Source organism: Electrona antarctica (assembly GCF_951216825.1).
Source record: "Electrona antarctica genome assembly, chromosome: 13".
NCBI lineage: Eukaryota > Metazoa > Chordata > Actinopteri > Myctophiformes > Myctophidae > Electrona > Electrona antarctica.
This window is the reverse complement of record NC_136794.1, coordinates 32,106,530-32,127,232: the sequence shown is the minus strand read 5'-3', so window position 1 is coordinate 32,127,232 and position 20,703 is coordinate 32,106,530. Positions and strand designations below refer to the sequence as shown.

The 20,703-nt window shown below is 44.4% G+C and overlaps 1 protein-coding gene across 3 annotated transcripts in view; it reads left to right on the top strand.

The window, feature by feature from the left end:
- Positions 1 to 20,703, top strand: part of erbb4b (erb-b2 receptor tyrosine kinase 4b) — a 451,213-nt gene that overhangs the window by 324,347 nt on the left and 106,163 nt on the right. For all 3 annotated transcript variants that reach the window (XM_079518830.1, XM_079518829.1, XM_079518831.1), the window contains exons 9-12: positions 917 to 1,043; positions 5,966 to 6,039; positions 12,759 to 12,849; positions 18,915 to 19,114. In XM_079518830.1, coding sequence (XP_079374956.1) covers positions 917 to 1,043; positions 5,966 to 6,039; positions 12,759 to 12,849; positions 18,915 to 19,114 — 492 coding nt within the window. The remainder of the gene's footprint in view (positions 1 to 916; positions 1,044 to 5,965; positions 6,040 to 12,758; positions 12,850 to 18,914; positions 19,115 to 20,703) is intronic.

Here is a 20,703-nt window from a genome sequence, read left to right as displayed (position 1 = left end):
ACGGAATACTGGCAAGGGAAGACAGTTTTATTTTGTAGCACATTTAAACAACAATGTGCTTTATACACAGAACACCAAGCAAAGGAAGCACAATTTATACAATGACATTAGGATGCATAAAACCAAAATAAGTTAACCATAACAAATACAGTTAAACAGAAACGACAAAAATTGGCTGTAGATGAAGAGACAAGAAAGCAACTTATGTTCCCGATAAGAATGAATGTAACACTGAGGATTGTACTATGTGTGCAGCCAATAATTGTGTTGCTGTACTGTAGTTAACTGCACTTCAAAAAGACACAAAAGCAATTAACTAAAGAAACAAACATTATGCAACATGGAATTTAGTTGAACAACCAGCAAACTGCTCAAAAATGTAGGCAAACGTTCCCACTGTACTTCGTAGGACACAGACTAAAACTGTGTGTGTGTGTGTGTGTGTGTGTGTGTGTGTGTGTGTGTGTGTGTGTGTGTGTGTGTGTGTGTGTGTGTGTGTGTGTGTGTGTGCGTGCGTGCGTGCGTGCGTGCGTGCGTGCGTGCGTGCGTGCGTGCGTGCGTGCGTGCGTGCGTGCGTGCGTGCGTGCGTGCGTGCGTGCGTGCGTGCGTGCGTGCGTGCGTGCGTGCGTGCGTGCGTGCGTGCGTGCGTGCGTGCGTGCGTGCGTGCGTGCGTGCGTGCGTGCGTGCGTGCGTGCGTGCGTGCGTGCGTGCGTGCGTGCGTGCGTGCGTGCGTGCGTGCGTGCGTGCGTGCGTGCGTGCGTGCGTGCGTGCGTGCGTGCGTGCGTGCGTGCGTGCGTGCGTGCGTGCGTGCGTGCGTGCGTGCGTGCGTGCGTGCGTGCGTGCGTGCGTGCGTGCGTGCGTGCGTGCGTGCGTGCGTGCGTGCGTGCGTGCGTGCGTGCGTGCGTGCGTGTTCCAGCCTGTGACGGCATCGGTACGGCCAGCCTTCAGACGGCCCAGACTGTGGACTCCAGCAACATTGATAAATTTGTCAACTGCACCAAGATCAATGGAAACCTGGTCTTCCTCATCACCGGGATAAAAGGGTGAGAATTGATTGGACGGCTAGAAGCAGATCGTAGGAAGTGGTAGATATTTACTCGTGCCTAAACATTCACTGTAAAGACCTTAGAGAAACCTGTACACTGCCTAACTTCCTAACTATCGTGTAGTTCCTACACCTTCATCCAAAGCGCTTTACAATGTTCATTACCTTCACCTTAACACTGTTCAACACTAACAGCAGGAGCCAGCAGGGATCAAACTGGGAATCTTCCAATTCCCTAGCAGCTGCTACCTCCTGAGCTACTGCCACCCTACAAGAAAGCTTTCTTACGTTAGTCTATAGTAATACCGGTATTATAATCTCACACTGTGTCAACCACACACCGAGTAGCCTGTCGATTTCATCTGTACACTCTCAGAGTGAACTTTAGATTTATTTCGATCGTACTCTTTCTTATCTTGCTAACACTGAGTATTGTATTCTGTTCAAGCCTGACCTTATAGTCCAAACATTGAAAACTAAAACCGCTTGTGAAAAGGCAACCAGACAGACATGGCCTAAACACACAAATTAAATTAAATGTCATTATTGTACAGTGATATTGATTTAAACAAGATCAATTCAGTAAATAGCAGTTCGGTCCCATTGGTCTCTGGCCTAACCCCAAAAAATCTAAACAGTCACATTTCTGCCTAGTGTGTTGTTCACTTGATATGGAGCATGTGCTAAAAGCCTGAATGTGAAATATGCACTAGCTATATGGTGTTAAGTGGATAAATGAATGTGGATGGAGGCTCGGAGCAGGCTAGGTTTGGTGGTGGTAAGTGGGTGACTCTGCTTGAGAGTGGTACTGCAGATTGGACCAGTAAGGACATTGCTACTACTACTACTACTACTACTACAGATGCTAATAAGTAGAATTAATTACAGTGAGGAGTGGATGTGTTCTGTTCGATGGTGGTGAAGATGACATTTTATAGTGTACAGTAGCCTACACACAGAGGTTGGCAGAAAGGCCCGAAACTGTAACAATGTAACAATGTAAAGTATTGTTACTTTAAAATAATGATTGAGGTAGATGTGTCCTATACCGGGGTATCTATTATACATTTGAAAAGGTGTACCCAAAAAGTTGTACCCAACCCAGGAAAAGGGACCCAAAGTCACCAGCTACTACGTCACTGACACACTGCAACACACACTGCAACAACACACTAAGACGTCACAGACTTACCCTCCGCGTCGATCCATGCCTATCTCCTCATGTCGCGCCGCACGCCCACACTCAACACCACCCGCGTAAAAATTGACATTGCACTGCCACTAAAGCCGGCTCCCGTCCAGACTCACAAACAATATCAATATCAATAATAAACACAAACACGCCACAAGCACCGACACCCCTGCCTAATTTGTTGCCACGTCTATGAAAACAAGCACAGAAAAAATGCCATTCAACACGCTACTTACACACACTACCACTCGCTTACAATACGCGGACCTGGTAACACTACATTCCCTCTCCCATTTGCTCAAAGCCCACCACGTGACCCACGAGAGTTTTTCTGTTACCTTTCTTACTTCCGATTGCACCACCGGACGTTACACACTACACACACACACATTAGAATAACAACCAGACGAACGCTTGCCAGCCACACACACACAGCCACACACACACACACACACACACACACACACACACACACACACACACACACACACACACACACACACACACACACACACACACACACACACACACACACATACCAAAAGTAGAAGAAGAAGAACAACAACACACCGCACACACTGATTCTAACTTGGATGGAGAGCGCCGCGATTACATACACAGTTAAAATAATGCAAACACCTGGCGTGGTACAAGCGGGACGAACCGAGGCGCATATATGGATAAGAACAACAACACCAACACTACACGCGCGCGCTGCAACAACGCGCTGCAACACAAAACAGCTACGTACAACGCAGTGACAGTGTCACTGCAGACACGTGTGTGTGTGTGTGTGTGTGTGTGTGTGTGTGTGTGTGTGTGTGTGTGTGTGTGTGTGTGTGTGTGTGTGTGTGTGTGTGTGTGTGTGTGTGTGTGTGTGTGTGTGTGTGTGTGTGTGTGTGTGTGTGTGTGTGTGTGTGCGCGTGCGTGCGTGCAAATGGCACGCACACACCACAAAACGCTAATAATAATAATACAAAATAAGAACACTACACTAATAACAACAATAATATCAACAGTACAGAGAACAGTACAGTACACATGAGTACAGTACAGTACAGAAACAAAGCTCAGAATATTAATCCATGTAATAATAATAATAATAATAAAAAATAAGAACACAACACTAATAACAACTATAATATCAACAGTACAGAGTACAGTACAGTACATCAGAATATTAATCCATGTAATAATAATAATAATAATCATAATAATAAAAAATAAGAACACAACACTAATAACAACAGTACAGAGAACAGTACAGTACAGTACACATGAGTACAGTACAGTGCAAATACTTACAGTACAGTACAGTATACTGTTCCTGCGCCTTGCCATGCTCGCTTTCATACACAAATACAGAAAACCAAACAAGGTCACTCAGCCAGCTTGGCAACTTTGCGCTTTCCAAGCAAATGCATAAATGAAAACATCATGGGTTGCCATTGCCTTCTTCCCATTTGCGTATCGCATGGCGCTAGGATGAGCGGGCCGAAGGCCCGCGAGATTCTAGTACTGTACATTTCTAAATGTTGGAGTAAGGGAGACCACCTCAAACCAACGCACATGTAGTGTACTACACGTATTAAAGCTGCACTCATGTGCCATTACATTAGAGAACTTCACCCGTCATGCAACTGGCAAGACAGTGGACTGTCAGTAAATTGTCAGAACATTGCCAGTGAGAAAGGAGGGCATTTGCAAAGGTTTTTCTTATGTAAATGTAAAAGTGACACTTGTTTTCAGTAACACATGCACACATGCACACATGCACACACATGCACATGCCTACCGGCATGTGCACTTAAGCCTCTCCATGATCCAAAACGCTGCAGCTTGTCTGGTCTTCAACCAGCCAAAATTCTCACATGTCTCCCCCCTGCTCCGCTCCCTGCACTGGCTCCCAGTCGCTGCCCGCACAGAATACAAAACTCTGATGCTGGCATTCAAAGCAACCAAAGGTATGGCTCCCCCATATCTTGCAAGCATGATTGAACCCTACAAACCCTCCCGCGCACTCAGATCAGCCAACGCAGGAAAGCTGGAAGTACCCTCACTTAAAAATGCCGGGACAACGCTCCACACGTCCCAAACTCTTCTCCCTTCTGGCCCCAAAACTGTGGAATGCACTCCCCGTTGCAATCAGAACTGCAGCATCACTCCCAATCTTCCGCCGTAGTCTGAAGACCCACCTTTTCAGACTCCATCATGGCCCATAGCACTTATCCTACCCCCTTAGATAGCACTTTTTAGACTTAGATAGCATGTGAAACAGACTTATAGCATGTCATGTAGATAGCACAATAATTGCATTGTATGTAGTCATAGCACATCATAGTACATATGTATATTGTATAGTATATATGTATAGTTAATATGTATAGTGTCATTATATAGATCTATGTTCTAGTTACGTTCTTAGCTTACGCATGCTTCTTGATAAATGAATTTTATATATGTGATGTATTCCCATACTTTTGTTCCTGCCTAAATGTAAATCGCTCTGGATTAAGAGCGTCTGCTAAATGCCTAAATTGTAAATTGTAAATTGTAAATTGTAACAAAAGAGTTTAATTAGCAAGGCTAAACAGTGAAAAGAACCCTGGGAAAACAACTATTTCCAGAAAAAATGCAGGAAAACTCCATGAAAGCCTGAAGTGAATTGGAATGGTACATCTGTAACTTTTCTCTTCTATCACACATTTCAACCCGTGCGGTTTCCTGCACAAGTGCTGACATTTGTACCATTGAGCTAATGTATTCCCTGCGTGCTCTGGGAATACATTTAATCTTGACCAGTCAAAATTTGTGTCAGATCCTGTGTCGAGGAGAGACAATCTAACGTCCTCAATAGACGAGCAGGGAAACAAAATAGAAAACACCCCAATTACGTTATTGTATTTACATAGGCTACTCTACTGCACTGAGATCGCTTGTTGACGGCATATGCCCCAGAAGGGGTAGTAGGCGTAAGTAAGTACTCTATCGTACAGATAGCTCTGTTCCATTCCATCTTATTCTATACTATTGTAGTCAATGTTCCCTCTCACTTTTCACTTTTCAACACTCACTATGATGAGTGCACTGTGTACGCTCATGTCAAGTTATGGCTTATTATTACTATGGGGTAGTTAGGCAGACAAAGTAACGCAAAAGAATCAAACCACTGGGCAAAATGGCAACACAACTACAATACACAAATCTATATCTGGTGTTATTCATGTGCGCTACACAGATTTGTTCTGCGCGGGACGTTCCGGAGCCGTACGCGTGCGCGCACGGGTGCACATTAGGGGAAAATTGATTGTAGTCTAGTTTAGTGTAATCTATATTATATTATATTCTGTATGGCTCTTCTATCTGTTCCATTCTACTCTACTTTTGTTATTTTCTGTTCTACTTTGTATTCTATTGTTGCATTATTGTCTTCATGTCTGGCTGAGTGTGGATAATGGAGGGAATGAGTGGCCCACTCATTCAGCCTTGCCGCAGGCAAGGCTCATCTAAAAACCCTCTGGCTATTTCACAACACAGAGCCAAGACAAGCACAGAGCGGCTGTTCATTGTTCTTGTTGTAAAACAAAACAAAAAAATCCTGAGCACTTCTGTTTTATCAATGCAGTACAAAAATGCTAATTCTCTCACTCCCCTTTATTTATTAAAAAAAGAAAGAAAAACAAACGTTAGTACTGTTCATTACATTTCTCTGCAAATGTCTTCCACAGGGACGTCTATCACCATATCGAAGCCTTGGATCCCGAAAAGCTGAACGTGTTCCGCACTGTTCGTGAAATCACAGGTGAGCAATGAGATAAGAACTGGAAATTTGTTTGTCTCTCATTGACTTCACTACACAGCTGTACAGCTACCGCACATGTAGCTGCGAAGGCTCTCGGAAACATCATAGTCCATTTAAAGTGGGAAATTTGGTATTTATAGTCTTTTTGATTGGCCTAAAATATTGTCTATATACATACATTCATGAATCCACTTGCTGACTGGCTGTGGGTATTGGGCAATCTTTTTTATAGTGGTTTCTTGTGACCCTACCATTAACATCCTATGGCAGGCAAAAATGTCAAAAATGTCAAACTTTCCTTTTGCTTTAAGTAGCATACATTCCAAGCATTAGTTTTGCACAAAATACACTTCTTGGGCTAAAAACAGCCATAGCTACTTTGGCCGAGTTTTTTGTGCAAATCTAATGCTTGGAATGGATTAAGAATCATGAAAACCCCCTAGTTTGACATGTCACATGCTACTTAAAGCAAAAGGAGAGTTTGACATTTTTGACATTTTTGCCTGCCATAGGATGTGGTAGGGTCACAAGAAAAGATACCCACAGCCGGTCAGCAAGTGGATTCATGAATGTATGTATATAGACAATATTTTAGGCCAATAAAAAAGACTATATACCAAATTTCCCACCCGTCAACACCGGCTGCCGGACTATCAGGTATTATTCAATAACTTATTCATAAACATACCGTTTGCCCGATCACAATGCATTATTCTTTATGATTCCACGTATGCATCGACATGTACGGTGCAGCACATTATGCACAGTGCTCGCATGTGTGTGTTTGTTGGAGCCCACTAGAGACGACCCGCACCACGGCGCTGGACAGCCAGAGCAAGATGAATATAACATGAGTCTATCTGTCTCTTCTCTCCCTCTTCTTCTTTCTTTCTTTCTTTCTTTCTTTCTTTCTTTTTCTCTGTGTCGCACGCACGCACGCACGCACGCACGCACGCACGCACGCACGCACGCACGCACGCACGCACGCACGCACGCACGCACGCACGCACGCACGCACGCACGCACGCACGCACGCACGCACGCACGCACGCACGCACGCACGCACGCACGCACGCACGCACACATGCACGCACACATGCACGCATACATGCACGCATACACACACACACTGAATCCTGGAGGAGGAGATGGGGGGTCTCTAGCCTTGAGTCCCAGGGTCCCAGCTCTCCCTTCACGCACCATGAAGAAAGGAACCAAGACACACAGAGCAGTTCCTATAACCACTTCAACCGCAGCATCCCTATTCTGGGGGCAGGGGGAGGGGGGGGTGTGACATTTGCAAGCTCGCAAAACAGCGCATGAGCTTGTAGATTGGCAATGTTTTGGGCGAACACATTTGGTGTAGACGGACGGATGGACGGACGGACGGACGGACGGGCGGGGGGTACAGTACAGTTGTACCTCTGGTGTTTTATAAGCATAGAGCGTCTGAAGTGGTTAAACCTCAGCAACCTCACCCGCCCTGCTATCAAACCCCACCCAGGCTGCCCATAGCCTCATCAGACCACTTCTCATAAAACATATTTTTTTACCCCCTTTTTAAATTAATTCTCCATTTTTATATGTCATTTTCCACCTAAGAACGTATGGCTAGTTGAAAAGAGTACCATTATGGTTTTTTTTTTCACTTGGCAAGTTGAGTTGAGGGAGGTTTTAGAAGAGTTGGGGGCAAAAAAAGCATACCTGCGAGGCAGCCTTCCACCACACCCCCTCAACCCCCCCCCCTTTCCTCTTCTTCCTCTTCTTGTTGCAGTCACAGATGCGTATCGCCTCGTGTCACCTCTCAGAGCTGTCAGGGTGTGTGACGTGTCTGCCGAGCCGTCAAGCAGCCTCCGTGACCCAGAGGTTATGCCTCCCTGTGCTGCGGCTTTCAAATAAAGTGTGTGCAAGGAGTACAGTATACACCTGGCACTCCTCTATCTCTCCCTCCCTCCAATTCACTTCAGCTTTTCCTCTTTCCCCTGCCTTAGTTCTCGCTGCCAGCATTTCTTTTGAAAACAAATAGGGTTCACGAGGTCAAGTCAAAATGTGGGGGGCGATCCAAGCAATTTAGCAGTTGAGTTTCCAGCATTACAGCTTATAATCATGAACCCTAGCGTCACTATTGTGGGGCAAACATTTGGTGAAATTAGCAGATCTAAATGGTGCATTCATATATAGAGCACCTTTATCCAGAGCACTTTACAATCTGCATTGCATTCACAAATTTGCGTTAAGTCGGTGTCTTGCTCAAGGACACTTCGACAGTAAATCTGGGGGCGCCCTGGAATCGAACTGAGACTGAAAATCGAACCTTCCGTTTCCTAAGTGGCCAATCTACCGCCTGAGCCTCTGCTGGCTTCCTTACAAGGTTCTGAGCTTGTATATCTGCTATTTTTGGCAGAGTCATTTAAAGAGGACAAAAAGAGGGGACTTAGCATAGACCCCTGGTCCTATATGCCACTGACACACGCACGTAAGGCTCCACAATGTGATTTGTTTCTGCGTGAATGGACCAGTAATGCAGCTCTGGGCAGAACCTGATCCCCTCTGCTCTCTTGCTCTTTTCACTTAGCTTTTACTGCCCTGGGGAGCTACAGAGAGAGAGACGGAGAGAGAGAGAGAGATACAGAGAGAGAGAGAGAGAGAGAGAGAGAGACAGAACACAGAAAGGGAGTTACAGGTTCAGTGTGGATTTTCATCTCACTTACAGTAGAACTCTGAGGAGTTGATGCGTTTCCAGGATGTTTTCCCTGCGGTGCATAGGCCTACTGTACATGCATGGATCTCTGTGTGTTTTCAGCACTTGAAGTGCAGCGTCTCTCCTCCCACGTTAAGCCTGATTCATACATTTACTTTGTCACACGGCTTAAATTAGGCTTCACAGTATAGTTCTTTTGAGTTTTAAATCTCTGCGGAAACTGTTTCCATGAACGTTTTGACACATGTGTGAGTGTCTTCATCACAGTCACACAATTGAGATGATTTCTACCTTTTTATTAAGCCTCCAACAATTTGGTTAGAAATGCTTCCTTTCCTTTTCCCTGGCAGTATTGCAAAGAAATCACACCCGTGTGAAGTGAGGGGTGCTCTTATCATCTTAAAATGATTAGCTGATGTAATGATGATGTAAAACAAACGGTGACAAAACAAACATTACATTTTCTTTATTGTCAATAGCGTTTTTAAAACAAACATAAAACCTGTATATCGGAGGGGCTAGCACAACTCGAAAATAAAAAAAATCACACCAGACTAGGAACACCTTGAAATTGATTGTGCTTTCAAGCAGTGTGGCTTTGTGTGATCTTTTGATTTAATAAATGCCGAAATGTGTCTTTCTATCTTTAATATTGCTGGAGCAAGGAAATGTGGGGAGAGAAAAATCTCCTTTCCTCTCATGAAGGATGTGTTCCTGATTAAAGGTATCAAGGAAGCACATCTCTTTAGCATGTAGAACAGTGGTTTTCAAACATTTTGTGACCACGGCACACTCATGGGCCAGTCTCAAGGCATCTTAACCAGCTTTATGTTATACTTTGTATAGGTGTAATGCGGTGAAAATAGACGATTTTGCTGTAGATCTGCTATAGGCAGGGAAAAAAGAAAAAAAGAAATGGACCATGTTGAAATGAAAAATCACACTTGGGTGAAGCGTGGGGCACAAGATGTATTATTTACATTGGCCACATGACATATTACGTCGTCATTTTAGTGCCCTAAACAAACATTAAACTCCACTTGGCTGGCAAATGATCTCTTGCAACGGTCTCTTGCTGATCAAGCACTCCCCCATATGCCTCTCTTTCTCTCGCTCACTGGTCTAGCTAACAGTACATCACACACAATAGAAACCATTGCCAAACTCACAGTCTTATTTTTGCATCACACGCATATATATGACAAATACTGTAGGTCTCAAGTAGTTTTTAGGCTAAAATCACTTGTATAAACATGGACTCTTCAATCTTTCTTCTAGGCTTGACTACAGACACATCAGCGAAGTGAATCAAGCACATAATGAATGCCATGATGGTGGCGCCTTTTCCATTAGAGCGCAGACAGGTTTTAACTGCACGTGTGCGATTTGGCGATCGTGACAAGTTCTAACCTACATGGGTTACGGTGTGTGTGGGTGTAAACGTTGTTAGCCTGGCAGCTTGTTAGCTCCTAGCAGCAGCTTGTTAGCTCCATTAAGAATTAAGAACTTGAGGATAACCCTCCCCCCACTGTTCCTATAACTCCCCTCCAGCTACCTTCCCACTCCAGTCAAAACAAACAGCTTGCTTCTTATCAATTGATAGCGGGGATCTGCGAGGTTCCCCACCACTCCTGCTTTTGTCATTAAGGCAATTAGTGTCAGCCGCTACAGCGCTAACGATCCCACGGCATGGCAGCCGGCAGGCTAATAGGGCCCTCAGCCACCTAAATAATCCAATGTGGAAGAGAGGCTGTCTGTACTGTCTAAACTAAGGCATACTGTAAATGATACACACTGCACGCCACAGGAGGGAAATCAAAACAACACAGCACGCCATGTTGTTTGGTTGCTAAGGAAGACACGATTGTTTACTGTCTATTGTTTACCTGTGATTGTATTTAATTTGCCTTCATGCTTCCATTTGGGGGATATCTATTTAGCTACAATAATTGGCCCTCTTCGGATGGGTGTGACTCGCCAAAGTTCGGTACTCGCGTTCGTCTAGATGCCCCGCAATTACCAGAGCGCTTTTGTTACACATCTAACACTCTAATAAGCGTTTCCTCCGATCTGCTACGGCACGCCTGGGAGTGGAAACAACAAACAGTGTTGATGCAATGGTAAAGGCCTATCCTATCATGGTAGGGTAGGGGATGCACACCATGCCCATGTGATGAAGCCGCACACTCCTTCCTTAATCAAGCCTAAATTATACTGCTTCGAATGATAGTGTTGCTTGCCGAAGATAATTGTCATGCTAACTACACACAGTGATACGCGCATTATTGTTTTTAGGCTTGAAAGTCAGAGCGAGTATGAATTATGCTTTACCCACACATCTCTCACCCTCATTATGAATTAATTATAAAGGCAATCGAATATCAGACACTTGATTGAAATTCATCCCACCTGCATGATGCCTCCCTCAATGTTAAAGCCATTTTAAGCGGTTTGTGTTATTTTCTGAAAGCGCTCCCTTGAACTCCACTTCTTTCTGCAGTCTCCTCTCCTCTCCAGCCTCCTCTCCTCATCTCTTAGGATTTTCAGAGATCTGCTCACACACTCATCACTTGCACCCCGGAGTTTTGTTTGTCCTCTGTTGCCTGCGTTGGTCTTGCACCCCTCAAACACCCCCCCCCCCCCCCCCCCCACACACACACACACACACACACACCTCCTCCCGCGCCAATCTGCTAAATATTTAATCTTTTCCAAATACATTATTGAAAATCCTAAATGAGTCACGGCCCGTTCTCTCAGCTTATTCATTTTAGTCTCCTGAATGATTCAACAGGCAAAGAGGCCCATAAAGGAAATGCAAAAATATTGATAATATCAAACTATTACCGTTATCATCATACCCGACACATTAGTAGAGCGTTTATCTACATCCTCAATTTATTCTCATCTTGCCTATTGTCTGCACTCTGTATGCAGTTGATTTTAGATTAGGGACCGTCAACACAAGTAATCCACCATACCTCTGCTCGCATCGTAGTTCCTCACAGGATTCAGGCAGAGCTGCATTCAAATGGGATTGTGCAGCATAACAGCAATCTTTTGGGAGAATCGTTCAAATGGTGATACAAGCGTGACACAAACACACATACTGTAAATGTACATGCACATATTATATACTTATATACAGTACACAGTATACAGAATGTACCCTACTATTTAGAAGTAGGACCCGCCTTGCACATACACCTTCAATCACAAAGTGTGCTAGGATTAAGGCTGTACCTTAGCCCTTTTTTTAGGACTCGAACTTCGGCAGGAATTTCCGAGCGAACATCCGGACCATTTGTTTCTAATTCATTTAAAAAATAACCTTTGAGATATCCGCCTCGATCAGAGCGCAGCGCGTCTCTCCTGCTATTTATCAATCTCTCTCGTCTCTCCCAACACACACACACACACACACACACACACACACACACACACACACACCGTCAAGTGGCTCCGCGAAAACAGCTGATCTGCAAGCTCATGTGAGCTTGCTGGCAGGCAGCTAAAACAGCGTATATTGCTCGTTATTTGTTCCACCCGTGTATTCTCAGAAGCGCATTGAAGCTTAGCTAGGATTAACGTAAATACTATGCAATGTATTATTTTGGAGCGGTGCAAAACGCCTCCATTAAGTGACTTTGTGTGTATGTCTGTCTGAGTATGACAGATTGACCCTTGTCTGAGTACAGACCCATGACCCCTGCAGCTGGGCCATTCACACTCAGGAAGGAGGGGTCATTACAACCCTCATGCTTAAGTCAACAACTGTGCTTGACTCCAAAGGCACCAACGTATTTGCACCGCTCCGTTCACATGGCTGTGATGTTCTGTCTTCTTATACTCAAATGAGCTCGTTGCTGTTGGTGTTATTGCTGCTACAATCTTTTGTCGTTCATTCTTGTCTGTGTGCTATCCACCAGAACTATGAGGTCCTGCTAACTCTCTCTCTCTCTCTCTCTCTCTCTCTCTCTCTCTCTCTCTCTCTCTCTCTCGTTCTCTGCCCATCCAGGCTTCCTGAACATCCAGTCTTGGCCTGAAAACATGACAGACTTGAGTGTTTTCTCCAACCTGGTAACCATCGGGGGAAGAGCGCTCTACAGGTACAGTAACCTGCACCTGGTCGCAAAAGTATATGCACAACGCATAGTTTTGTGTGATAGTCTTGTATACAAAAAAACAAAACATGTCTGCCCAACAGCAACAAACTATCTGATCACAACCCTCCAGTGTGTTCACCTCCAACACCATCGTGTTTTCTGCTAGTATGATAACCTTGAGGCATAATCATAGGTAATTTATTTCTCCTACACATCTGTCTTGCATAATGACCAGATATGATGCACAGTATTGTGTCCCAAAGGGGCTTCTGCCTAAAGGCGAACAAGCCTATGACCCATGGAACATGCTCTGAGCTACGGTGCGTTCTAGGTTTTTTGCCTCTACCACTGGTTGTTGGATATGGATCAGCTTGCGGTAAGAAAAGTACTGGTCCGGAATTCTCCCTTAAAGGTATATTCAGTGATTTCACTTAATACAAATATCACTTATTTTTTGGATAATCCTCCCTACTATAAAGTGTGCTGACCATATAAGGAGTTCCTCCCTGTCCCCAGTGAGCCCCTGGGGTCAAAAAACCCTAGTTTCGGTTTGGGCTTTGGGTGGCAAAGCCTTCATCCAATCAGGATGAGAGGGGCCTTCCTCCAATCATGATCGAGTGGGGCGGGTCTTGGTGCACGTGCTGTTGGTCTGTTGTACTTCCCCCACTGTAGAGCGTGTGCACATCTTGTTACCGGGTGGACCGTTTTTTCCCCCAAATCACCCAAATCACTGAATGCTCCTTTAACTATGAGTACATAATGTGGAATACCATTCAATTAAAATGTATTTTACTTTTAAAAGGGAGTAAGGGACTATGTTTTTTATTCAAGCCACATTTTTCATTCTATACAGTATATGTTTGCAGATTAACCATGCACAAAAGTTCACATGTCCAAGACAAGTGGATAATAAGATAATAAGGTCATTTTGAGAGTGGCCTGTGATTGGTCAATGCACATGCCAGAGTGTCATCTTAGCCTAGTTAATCATGGCCAAGTCGATGCTCCACCACCCACACTAGCCATGGAAGGACAAACTAATTATAATGAGTGAGCTGACGGCAATGACATCCATTATCTCCCCTACATGGACGCCTAACCCAGCTATTGACACACGCTGTGTGTCTGTGTGCGTGCGTGAATGTGCATGTGCACGCATGCTCGTGAGAAAATGTGGTGCCTCTAGCCCCCAACACGCTGCACAGAAAACTTTACATTTCCCCCCAAATTGCATTCACTTTATCATGTTCATAAGGGGTGTCAGTCAAACAAATTGATGCTGGATCTCCCGATTGTTGAATACTATACGACACGAGATATTATATACAGTATAAATTCTGGGGCAGGTATAGCATGCAGCCATTTAGGATACAGCCATTTGAAACACACATGTGATTGGATTTCATCCTGTCAGCTATCATAATTGGTAGACAGGTTTTGATGAGGGGTTGGAAGGCTGCAGGGAGTCCCTCCTTGGTTTGTGGAGATTGGCAGGGTTGCTGCATATGAAGAAATGGCCTATAGGAGGTCTGACAGACTGGATACATATTTCCGTATATAATACATATTGCTGTCAGAGACCCCAATGCGCTGTGAGCGCAACATGCTTCTTTTTGTCTTGTAAGTGTGTAAGTTAAAGCACAAATAACATGCATTTTAAAACTGCTTTTAATATTTAATATCATATTGTCTATGTCCCTCAAAGTTATTTCTAATGGTTTGAGCCTCAATCACCACTCTGATATAACCAGTCCTTGTCATTTCTTTCTGGACTTTGAAAGCAGTTTTAGCTGCAGTACCACAATGTCCTGAGGTGGTGGGGGTGCTGATATGCAGATCATTTAATATTTGAGTCATTATAATACTGATGCTAGATAAAAACCAGGCTTGTTTCCATTCCATGGCAGCTTGGAAAATCAACAATGGTGGACGTTGTAAACAAAGTGAAAATGCAAATTTGGAACTGAAGACTGAAGAAGAGGAGGAATTATACAAAGTAGGGTGACATTGATGACATCACGATGAGGACAACATCAGTTGAGCTGTTCCTGAGAGCAATTTCCATTAAAGCACCTATATGATATGAAAGCCTGTTCAAAATTGGTTATTTGTAGGGATAGAAAACACATATGGGAGCCCCAAAAACACAAAATAAATGGAAAAACTTGAATTTTATGTTATAGTCTTACGTTATGTCCTTTAATTTTACCCAGGACCAAATGGCATTGTCTTTCTTTTCTTTTCTTTATTGTATTGTTTGTTGTGACTGAAGGTCGCAGTTGACTATGGAATTTCCCGTCAGTTTGTGTGTTGGTCGGGGTGAGAGAGCAGTCAGAGCACGTGACATCACGTGACATCACATGACATCATCAGGGATGGCGCACGTGACATCACGTGACATCATCAGGGATGGAGATCCATGATGTCATCAATATTAAGCCCATATATGGAGATCCCTGATGTCATCAATATTGGCCAACAACTCTACATCTGACCTCAAACCCTTAGATCTCCATATATGGAGCTGACCTGTTCTGACATTCCATATGTTGATCCTTCCCCATCCATCCTTCCTCTGCGATGTCTCCCCTTTGACTGATACCTGTCCATTTAAACGCTAGACGGGCCTGCCCCAGACCCATCTTTAATAATAACATCTCTGTATGACTCCACTCCACTCCTGTGTTCTGGTGAATTTTGGTGTGTGTGTGTGTGTGTGTGTGTGTGTGTGTGTGTGTGTGTGTGTGAGTGTGTGTGTGTGTGTGTGTGTGTGTGTGTGTGTGTGTGAGTGTGTGAGTGTGTGAGTGTGTGAGTGTGTGAGTGTGTGAGTGTGAGTGTGTGTGTGTGTGTGTGTGAGTGTGAGTGTGAGTGAGAGTGTGAGTGAGAGTGTGAGTGTGAGCGCGTGAGTGCGTGCGTGCGTCATCCACCTACAGACGGAGGCACCGACCCACAGTACAAATTACAGCCTGCCATTTACGCCCCCCCCCCCCCCCCCCCCCCCCCCCCCCCCCCCCCCCCCCCCCCCCCCCACACACACACACACACACCACCACCACCTTCTCTCGGGAGGTCGACCCTGCTAACATCCCCCTTCCTCACCCCCTGACAGCTCTGACACCAGAGCCCAGGCTGCTGTCAGTCCAGCTCCACACTGCAACTAGCACATGCAGGGTGGATGGGCTGGGGTGGGGCGGGGAGCATGCAGAGAGAGACCTGTATGAAAACAACTAGCATTGGGTGGTCGGGGTGGGGTGGGGTGGGCCGGGGAGCAGAGAGATGCATGAAAACAACTCTAGCACAGCCGGGGTGGTCGGGGGAGCAGAGAGATCTATGAAAACAGAACAGGCTGGAGTAGAGTGGACAATGTATTTTCCGTCGTCTCCATATTCTAACTTTTTTTCTCTCGTAAATGAACGCCCGATCATAAAGCAACAGCATCACACAAAAGCATCAGAAGAAGCGAATGCACAAGCTTTTGAGCTGGTATCTGCTACTTTTGCTATTTTTGAGGGGCGCTAGCCCCTCCTATATACAGGTTTAATGTTTGTTTTTAGGTCAATGTTTGTTTTAAAAACGCCATTGACAATGAAGGGAAAATGTACATCATCTTGTCCTTAACACAAACATTAAATGACATTAACAATAAAGATAATTTAATGTTTGTTTTGACACCGTTTGTTCTACATCACCATTACATCACCTAATCAACATGAGTTAGAATTAGCGCCCCTCACTTCACACGGGTGTGATTTTTGAGTTGGAATCCTGAAAAGTACAGTTTTGGACATAAGAGGTCTCCACCCGACAGAGACGATTTTGAAAGTTGCGAGGTAGAGGAGGAGAGGAGGACGGAACTCTGGATAATTAGAGAGGAAAGAATAATGGTATGTGGCGGCAGGGAGAGATGGCAAAGAACTAAAGGGAGATAAGGGCGAGAGAGGTGGGATATACTGAGTGTCTGAATGGAGAGAGAGAGAGACGGTGGGGTGCAGAAGAGCTCAGCTGTTCTTCCTGTGTGGCCTTTTACTAAGTGGGGAGCTGTGTTCTTGTTATTGTGTGTGTGTGTGTGTGTGTGTGTGTGTGTGTGTGTGTGTGTGTGTGTGTGTGTGTGTGTGTGTGTGTGTGTGTGTGTGTGTGTGTGTGTGTGTGTGTGTGTGTGTGTGTGTGTGTGTGTGTGTGTGTGTGTGTGTGTGTGTGTGTGTGTGTGTGTGTGTGTGTGTGTGTGTCAATGGCAGCGCAGCGGTGCAATTTTGAGGTAACTTTACTCCACTACATTTATTTGGCAGCTTTCGTTACTATAGTTACTTTGTGGATTTGGATCGTGTGTGTGCACGCGCACAAGTGTAGAAGTGCTAGAGGAAAAAAAACGACAATAAGTAAGTCAGAATTATCACATGGTTGTTTTAATTTAAGCAACGGTAAACACACAAAACGTGTCCAGATAATATCTTGTTCCCAGTCTTGCAAGTCCTTGCATGAAGCTCCCCGTGCCATTTCTATTACTGTTATAATGGCCTTGTTATTAAGACATTTGTAGAATCAGCCTCAAGTCTTAATGTGTTATTGTGTGTGCAGACGTCACTGTTCATTGTAAAAATCACGTGTCCGCCAAAGCCTGATCGCACGATCGTCGTTAGCTTGACTGACGTGCGTCATACCCTGTTTAACCCATTCAGGCCTGACGTCGAAATTTTAAAAAAAAAGTTTTCTAAATCATGACAATTTTCGGAAAGATTTGAGGCACATTTTAACGATTTTTCAAAAATAGCAGACCTACAAGTTCATAGCGCGCCACTCGGTGGCGCGCTATGAGCTTGTAGATCTGCTATTTTTCAATAGCTAAATTATAACATAATGTTTAAAACGCTAACGCTAACGTGACATGGATGCGTTCCAGGTCTCAATGGATTAAAGGGAAAGAGACATGACGAAATATGATTGCTGACATAGATGGGAGTACAATGGGAAAAAAATAAAAAAACACTGGTCCCGATCATTTGAAACTTTGCTTTGATTGGACCCATCTGGGAGACTGGATTGGGGCCTTGTTTGATTTCTTGTCTCATCTTGCTTCATTATCCTCTAACTATTACTTCTCCCCCCTGATCTCTCCATCCTATCTGTCTGTCCATCATTCTCTCTATATTCCACTGCACCCCTCTCGTTCCTCCTGTGTTCCACTTCCTTTGACTATTGAAACATCCTCTTCTCTTCTCTTCTCTTCTCTTCTCTTCTCTTCTCTTCTCTTCTCTTCTCTTCTCTTCTCTTCTCTTCTCTTCTCTTCTCTTCTCTTCTCTTCTCGGTGCTCATAATGACTGGACTTATTAAAGCACGGCTCAGAGTAGAACACTCTTATTATAAGATGGTGGACAATCTCGATGCGTTCTGTGTAAAGTGGGCAATTGAGGGAGTTCTGTGCACAGTGGGAAATGGTAAATGGTAAATGGTGCATTTATATAGCGCCTTTATCCAAGGCGCTTTACATAGATTGTGCATTACATTCACCCATTCACACATACATTCATACACCGATTGCGGCGGAAGCCATGCAAGGTACCAACCAGCACATCGGGAGCAATTTGGGGTTCAGTGTCTTGCCCAAGGACACTTCGACATGTAGACAGGAGGAACCGGGATTCGAACCACCGACCAATGGATCGTTGGACGACCTGCTCCACCTCTTGAGCCACAGTCGCCCAAGATCATGATGAGCTGCTTTTCTCTTTCTGATTGTTTTTCTTTGGAAGATGGCTGTTTTACTGTAACCTGTTCCTTTTTTGCTCGAATCTAAGTTAGACTTGTAGTCGAGGGTATGTAATGGTTTGTATCACCCAGCAGTGCTCAATAAAGGACTCTTTAAAATAAAATTAAATTAAAAAATCTCTTCTCTTCTCTTCTCTTCTCTTCTCTTCTCTTCTCTTCTCTTCTCTTCTCTTCTCTTCTCTTCTCTTCTCTTCTCTCCTCTCCTCTCCTCTCCTCTCCTCTCCTCTCCTCTCCTCTCCTCTCCTCTCCTCTCCTCTCCTCTCCTCTCCTCTCCTCTCCTCTCCTCTCCTCTCCTCTATATACAGCGGGATCTCCCTGTTGGTGCTGAAGCAGCAAGGCATCTCCTCACTGCAGCTGCAGTCTCTGACCGAGATCAGCGCCGGTAACGTGCACATCGCAGAGAACAAACAGCTCTGCTTCTACAACACGGTCAACTGGACCAGTCTCTTCCGCACCACCAACCAGAAGGTCCTCATCCGCAACAACCGCAGCCCACAGAATTGCTGTGAGTCTTCTAGTCATTTGTAAATTATTAGGTGCCAGAGCTCATGAATCCAACTGAAAGTATAATCTGCATAACGTTACTGTTTATTTACTGACTGCTGTTTAAATTGTGACGATTTGTGAACATGACTCGGTTTCATCACTTTCAAATGTTGTAGAAATAAGTCCTACACCGACGCACCTACAGGGACAGGTGCGTCGGAGCAGGTAACCAGTGCGGATAATGAGAGAAGGGAGATCCCGCACACTGTCTTCAGTCTTCACTTATATAGCAGCAGTTTATAAGCTGAGGTACCTGATGAAGGTCGTGAGACCGAAACGTTGTAACTCAGCTTAATAAACTGCTGCTATAAGTGAAGACATTGTGCGGGATCTCCCTTCTCTCATCACTTTCAAATGTGAAAGTTGAATTCATTATAAATAGCCTAAAATAAAAAAAGTATATGTGGCATGCATTTGAGCATCTTCTAGATTTGCAGGAGCTCAGAAGGCGCATACTGGTGCTCGGCTCTGGCCATGCAGCTCCAGCACAAATTATGCCCTGCCTGTGGGTCTCCATGACCCCTGTTGCTAAATGTTTTCTCTGGGACTATTTACGCCGTTGTCCATTGACCCTGGCAGCTGTGTCAAACAGTTGTACTGTTGTTGACATTGTAAAGTCCTTGCTAACAACTGCTCTCTAGCACAGCGAGCTATAGCTGCAGCTCAGGGCCACATTCTGGGTGAATGCACTTTAGAACATGCCAGTTTTAGCACACCACTTCAAAGATTGTCGGTGTGACAAGCCTTGCTGAAAGGCTATCCATTCACCTATCTTGTAACACTGCCAAGTGAACTGTGGCTGTTTTTTGCAAGGAAAACCTTGAAGCTCGTCTAGTACTTTATGATTTTGTCCAGTGCTGACCTGTTCTAGTTCTATTTCATCCCTGTTGAGTGGAAAGCTCATACTGTATGTAGAAAACGGTTCGTTTTCAGGATTCAATTTCAAAACAAGCTCTGCTATACTTTTGATGCTTTTGTGTGACGCTGTAGTACGAGAAAAGACAAAAGCTAGAATATGGAGATAAAGAGTTTTCTGCCCGACAGCAACAATTTATTCCAGAGGCATCATGGACCACTGTAACAATTAATTAGCTAAAAGTGATGAAGGCTAGTGGTGTATGCTGGCTATAGGACCACAATTTGCCTCTGACTTCGTTTTCTGTCATATAAATATCCTCTAGGTTAATCTATGTACATATAAACTGTAGTATGATCAAGTACAGTGTTCATTTATGAAAAAAAATATGGAAATAAAAGGGGGACACGGTGGCACAGTCGGTAGTGCTGTCGCCTCCACGCGCTACGTCCGGCCGGGGAAACTCTCCCCTGTCATGTGAAAAGAAGCAGCTTGCATTGGACTCCTTGGAGGTCAGTCCCGCTGCCCCCCCAGGTTGGCAGAGCTGGGGTGGGAAGTGTAGCGGTGAAAAAATGGGTTACAAAATCTAAAAATATATATATATATATATATATATATAAATATATATATATATATATATATATATATATATATATATATATATATATATATATATATATATATATATATAT